The sequence below is a fragment of the Zea mays genome, chromosome 7 (genome assembly GCF_902167145.1).
Source record: "Zea mays cultivar B73 chromosome 7, Zm-B73-REFERENCE-NAM-5.0, whole genome shotgun sequence".
Lineage (NCBI taxonomy): Eukaryota > Viridiplantae > Streptophyta > Magnoliopsida > Poales > Poaceae > Zea > Zea mays.
In genome coordinates, this window is record NC_050102.1 from 108,262,241 (window position 1) to 108,268,591 (window position 6,351).

A 6,351-nucleotide genomic window follows, 5' to 3' on the forward strand; every position below is an offset into this window, starting at 1 on the left:
ACCGCCAATCAGACTATGGCCCCACCTGCAGGCTCGCATCCTCCCCTGAGGCGGGCCCGGGGGCCACTATTGGTACCCTGAATCAGGGGTACCCTCTTTTACAGTATGAAGACGTTGTACACGTACGACGTCTCCAGGCCACACAGAGAACGGCACCCGACCCCACCACATGGGCAGGTCTAAGGGCACCACGTGGCAAGGAAAGATAATACACCCCAGGATGCATCATTGGGTGCGGACCTCCATAGAGGGACACCGGACCCCTGTGCGTACAAGTCCGGAGCTCTCAAGAAGGCATGATGGGTCCCTCGGGTGGGCCCCAGGTCTCTCCGAGTAAGGTCCGGGCCACAACAAGGTCCCGGGGCGGGGAGGACCCCGGCATGAGTAAGGGTCCGGTGCTGGCACGTGTCCAGGCCTTGCCCTACGCTCCCCGTTCAGGCGGAGACCCGCTACTGCCGCGTGGCTTGTGGCCCGTGACATAAGCCAACAGGCCGAGTTTGATGTAAGGCCCCTAAAGCCGCGCAGTCTCTGCATTTATTGTAGAGAGGACGCGCCACCTGCCACCACGCTGACAGACGATGTGCCCTCTCGGCATTTAATGTGCCCTGTCCACTCCGCTGGCAGACGGCGTCAGAGTCATCCTGTAGACGGCGTGGCTGTCCGGTCTGTTGTCAAACAATGCGTTCGTGCTATGTGGCGCACTGTGCTCACCCTACCTTATACGAGAAGCTTCCCCTACATGCCGAGGATACGCAGATCTCGGGTGTCAGGGCACGAGAAGATTGCCCCAGCAGCGAACGTTTGTAGCTCCAAGTGCTATATTCTTTATGTCCCTGGACCCACATGTCGGGGCTCAGTACCTTTGTGCATGCCCCCCTTTAGCTATAAAAGGGGAGGCATGCGACGTTACAGGACAGATCCAATCTACGCTCACTCAGACAATCACAAGTTCATAAAAGCTCTCAAGCAATACATCACACAATGGAGTAGGGTGTTACGCTCCGGCGGCCCGAACCACTCTAAATCCTTGTGTGTTCTTATGTTCTTCCCATTTTGGCCCCTCCTCATCTTAGGATTTAGGGCGGGTGCACTCCGCCACCCGGCCGGAGATTTCCTCTCCGACAGCGTCTTTTAAACCGAAGCTCAGAGAGCTTGAAAAACTATCAAGCGCTAGTGAGCAAGAGCTATAAAATTGAGAAAATAAGGCAAATGGCACAAGCAGTGTATCAAGTGCAGTCGGTGTAAGTTCCTATTTATACGCCCAGTACGCTCCAAATTGGAGGGGCCCGTCTGTCATTGACTGTTGCTATTCTAGCAAGGGAATGTGTTTTTTCGGACCATCGGCTTAAGGCCTTCGTCCATGTCGCAGTTTGAATTCGTTATCTTAAAAAATTAATACTGCGAGTGGCTACTGTTGGGGGCCTTCGTCTTCCGAAGGTCCTCAAAAACATGATTAACAATGTCTCCCCAAGTGTAATATATGTACAGGAACCTTCGAAATCGGGATGAAGCTGTCCACAATATGAAAAGCATGGTTGGGACGAAGGTCGAACCAGTTCCGAAGCTATGCGCAAGGAAGCTTCGGCTCAATAGCAGAAAAGGAACCGACTTAAAGAGGCAAAGGCTATTTAGTCCTCGATACATTGTCCTAATGTCAATAGTAAACATGAAGAGTATGAATGTAATTTTGCACAGGCTGCGCCATGTGACTATAAATAGATGAACATTACCCCCGTACTGTTCACGCTGACTTGTATTCGTTTGCGCGTCACGCTTGTACTTTTATCTTCTATCAATCCAAAGCATTTGAGAACAAGTCCCCAACAGTAATATTGTGCTTGATAACATAAGAAAAGATCATCATATAATTTTATACATATTTTTTAAAATATAAAATTTGTCCTAACAGTTCACCTGGTTAGATGTTGTGGAAGAATATCCATTTCACCTAGACAGCGGAAGCCCTTGACCTGATCAAGGTATTCCTGACCTCGCCACCGGTATTGATCGCGCCCGATCTGGGCGATACCCTCCTTTACGTGGCAGCCACCACTCAAGTGGTCAGCGTGACACCAATGGTGGAAAGGGAAAGTAGGGGTCACGTACTCAAGGTGCAGAGGCCCGTCTACTTTGTCAGTGAGTACTGAATGAGTCTAAGAAGCGGTATCTACCACAGATCCAAAAGTTGTTGCACGCAGTGCTCATCACTAAGAGGAAGCTGATCAACTACTTCGAGCGACACTCTATGTCGGTAGTATCCATGGCACCACTCGGTGAAATCGTCCGAAATCGTGATGCGTCCGGACACATCGTGAAATGGTCCCACGAACTCAATAGACTCAACATCGATTTAGTCGTGAAGTGGACAGAGTCGAGGACTCGGAGTGCTCAACAAGGTGTCACTCCTTTGCTTCCATCTCCTCCCCCTTGACACCTTTGAGGATGAAAGGCGGAAGGCCCCCGCAGCCATCCCTGGGCTCAGGCAACACGCCCCCGGAGGATGAAGGAGCAGTGGCGGGTGGCGGTGGCAGAAGGACAACCGCAGTCGAATCCATTGCTAGGAGCCCGCCGGCGGTGGCCTCAGCTGCGGTATGAGCCGGAGATGGGCACGGGGGAACGACGACCATCGTGTCCACCATGGAGGCCTCGATGGCAACAATGTCAACAGCAGTAGGGCTCACCCCCATATCAAGGACGAACGTGCTTCTCCATTCCCACGAGGATAGAAGGGGCCAGAGGGACAACGCTAGCAACCACCAAAGGAAGCTGAGAAGACGACGCGCCCCTTCGCCACAAGGACCATGCTCTTCACTGACTTACCCGACACATATGTGCTGGATGGGATTAAACAGAGTTAAGAACACGGAGGGCGGCATTACAAAGGAGAGAATGACGATAATGTACGGTAGGAGTAGGCACAAACATGGATACATTATGTACCAGGAAGAGCGCGTCCAGGCGACCATTGCCCTTCGCGCCTAGGACGTCGCCACTAGTGATGCGGTAGGAGTAGGCACAATCACCGTCCTGGCCTCCTCATGGCACTCCACCATTATTGTGACCATCGAAGGCAGTGCGCCTGCCTCGCCAGCGATTCCGCGCTCGGTTATCGCGACAGGGGAGGAGGAAGAGCTGGCGGTCCCCAGCCTTTCCCTAGGATGCTCCCCACGTGCAACAGGCAGGACGACCTCCACAGCGTCCCACACTCTCTCGGGCTGGGCATTAGAGCTGGCTTTGACCTCAGTAGAGGTCATGTCCTCCATGTCCGTGGACGAGGTGATGCTCCACCCTAGCCCAGCTCGCGTAAGACGTGTCCGCTTCATCTCGAGGTGGCGTTTCTTGCACACCGCCATGGTAGATTGCTCCACCTCCCTCTTCCATTTCTTCTCCGACTTAATAGCGACATCTTCCAGAAGAGGGGGACGGGAAACCTTGATGCTGCAAAGCCCCTAAAAGGGCACTCATTGGTGAGATCCGAAGAAAAGAGGAGAGAATGAAGGTTAAAGAGAACTTACCAGGTCTTTCAACCGCGCTTGGTTGAACGGTAGTGGGCCACTCTCGTCCAGGAAATCCGACCTAACCCCCACCGTGATAGCAAGGACGTGTGATGTAAGCTCCTCCCTCATCAGGTTTTTGGCCGAATGGCGGTTGGAGTCGTTATCCCCGGTGTACTCCCACATGGTCCTCTGGCGGGCCGCGAGTAGTTGGAGACAACGATTCACGAAGGTGTGGATCAGCCTCTCACCGAAAAGGCACTGCTTGCATTGCTAGGAAACCGCGTCCAACACCAACTTAATTTAGATGTTACAGCAAATTAAATATCAAGTAAATGCGAGAAGGAAGAGAAGTTGTTTCACTTGCTTTCTCTTTTAGATGAGAAATTAACTAAGAGCAATATTGCAAGTGATATCAAGAACTTAGAGAGAGGAAGGAAGAATAAACCACAAAGACACAAACACACAAGAAAAGACGATTAATCTCGTGGTTTGGTCAAGCCTTAAATGCTTGCCTACTCATCTACTCCACGTTATGGTGTCCTAATGGACGAGGGTTGCATTCAACCCCTCCCAAGTGATCTAATGGTCAACTTGAGCCCAGAGTCTTCCTTATACTTTTTCCTTTGCAAGGATCTCCACAACTTGGACGAGAGTTTGATGAGAGTTACAATTGTAGAACAGCAATAGGGAGAAGAAGAACACACACAAGAGCAAAAAAATAACACCACAAAGCCGCAATACGAAAGCACATAAGCAGTACAGCGATATCTCATTAAAACGGGCGCTCGAACCACTTTGGTGTATGAGTGAAGTACTTTCTCTTGGTATGCTTGGTGTTTAGTGCAGGTCGTTGGGGGCCTATTTATTGCCCAAGGTGCCACAAAGCCGTTGAACCTTCCTCCAAAAACTGCAAAAAATCTACTCTCGGGTGGCGCACCGAACCGATCCGCTGCACCACCGGATCGGGAAAAGGGACAAGTCCTTCGGGATCTTAACTAGTGGCTTCCAAATTGAGTCGGCACCGGACCACCACGTGTCCACCACCCATTGAAGTTGTCGTTGTGTGCCAAAGATCCGTTGAAGCCGAGCTCTGGTGCACCCCTAGACCCTTACTATAGACGGTCCGATGAATTTTTTAATAAAGTTTCTGAAGCTGAGCAATTCATAAAAAGGCGGTTCGATGCACCACCAGACTGGTCCAGTGCACCAAGCCGCCGAAGTCCTCCTATAGACGTCTTTGGTAAACAGGTCTGGTGGCACAAGTACCCGGTCCGGTGTGCCACAGAACCCTGAATTGAAGTCCTTTTTGGACCAAACTTGTCCAAATCGACTAGGCTTTTCTTGGGAGCTATTATATGACTTAGACAAACATATTTAGAGTATTTTTGACTTGCCTAAGTCATAGGTATGTACCTTTATCTCATCTCCCTTGTAGTTTTTCTGTTTCAACTCAAACGCAGGCCAAGATGCACTTTTTGCTGGAAACAAAGTTAGTGAGCAAACCAAAGTGGTAGAAACATTCAAATAGGTAAATGCAACATATTCAAAGGTTCAAACCTCATAGTTTTACCCTTTTACAAAATGTTGCACTTCTAGGCCTTTGTTGAGCTGAATTGAACTTTACTTCTCCCAATTTGCTTTGAGTTAAACATGTGCTCATAGACTAAGTCAATGGTTAGTCCAATGTGTTGTGTTGGACATTAATCACCAAAACAATATGGTAATGACTTATTTGACCATTTTCCTTTCATACCCTGAATTTGACTTCAGTGTACCTTTATAACCTACCAAGTTAGCGTCTGAATAGCCAACTATTTCTAGGGAACTAGGTCTTCTATATATGAGCATGAGGCCTTTCGTACCTTGTAGGTACCTTAGAGCCTTCTTAATTGCTTTCTAGTGCTCTATTCCTGGATTTATCTGATATCTACCAAGCACTCTGATAGTAAATACTAAGTCAGGGCGAGTACAAATTTGACCATACATAATACTTTTGATAGTTGAAGCATATGGTACTTCATCTAATTTTCTCATACTAATTCTAGGTACACTGATGATTCTCGAAGTTTTCACCCTTGAATATTGGTGCAGGAAAGGCCTTACAATGGTGCATATCATACCTCTTTAGTATGTGTTTCTATGTATGTATTCTACGAGAGTCCTAAAACTATTTTCTTTCTATCTCTATGTATTTCTATTCCAACAACATAGGAGGCTTCTCCCATGTCTTTCATATCAAAGTTCAAGGATACAAACATCTTTGTTTTAGTTAGCATGTTCTTATCACCACTAGCTAATAGTATGTCATAGACATACAAGACAAGGAAGATATACTTCACATTCTTAGACTTTGCATAAATGTAGTTATCCTCCTTATTTTCCTCAAAACCATATTAATAATCTCATCAAACTTAAGATACCACTATCTGGAAGCTTGCTTTAATCCATAAATGGACTTTCTTAAGTGATGTCCCATATGTTATTTTCCTTGTACGAAAAAACCCTTTGGTTGTGCCATAAATAAATTTTCTACTAACTCACCATTCAGAAAGGATATATTCACATCCATTTGATGGAGCTCTAAATAATAATGAGATACAAGTGCCATGATGATCCTAAACAAATCTTTGTTGAGACAAGTGAGAAGTTTCATTGTAATAAATGCCTTCTCTATGTGTAAACCCCTTGGCCACAAGTTTATCTTTATATCTTTCTTTGTTCCCTCTAGAGTCACGCTTGGTTTTGTAGACCCACTTAAAAGCCTACTGTTTTGGCTCCATTGGGAATAGTCTCCAAGTCCCAAACTTCATTCAATTTCATCGATTCTGATTCATCTTTCATGGCATAATACCAT

At 47.5% G+C, this 6,351-nt stretch overlaps 1 protein-coding gene across 1 annotated transcript; it reads right to left on the reverse strand.

Moving 5' to 3' along the window:
* Positions 1-2,812: 2,812 nt before the first annotated feature.
* LOC103632688 (uncharacterized) lies at positions 2,813-4,317 on the reverse strand. Its single transcript, XM_008654432.3, has 2 exons — positions 3,516-4,317; positions 2,813-3,449 (listed from the first exon to the last, which is right to left on the reverse strand). The coding sequence occupies exons 1-2, from the start codon at positions 3,678-3,680 to the stop codon at positions 2,979-2,981; spliced, it is 636 nt and encodes a 211-aa protein (XP_008652654.1). The 5' UTR covers positions 3,681-4,317; the 3' UTR covers positions 2,813-2,978.
* Positions 4,318-6,351: the final 2,034 nt, after the last annotated feature.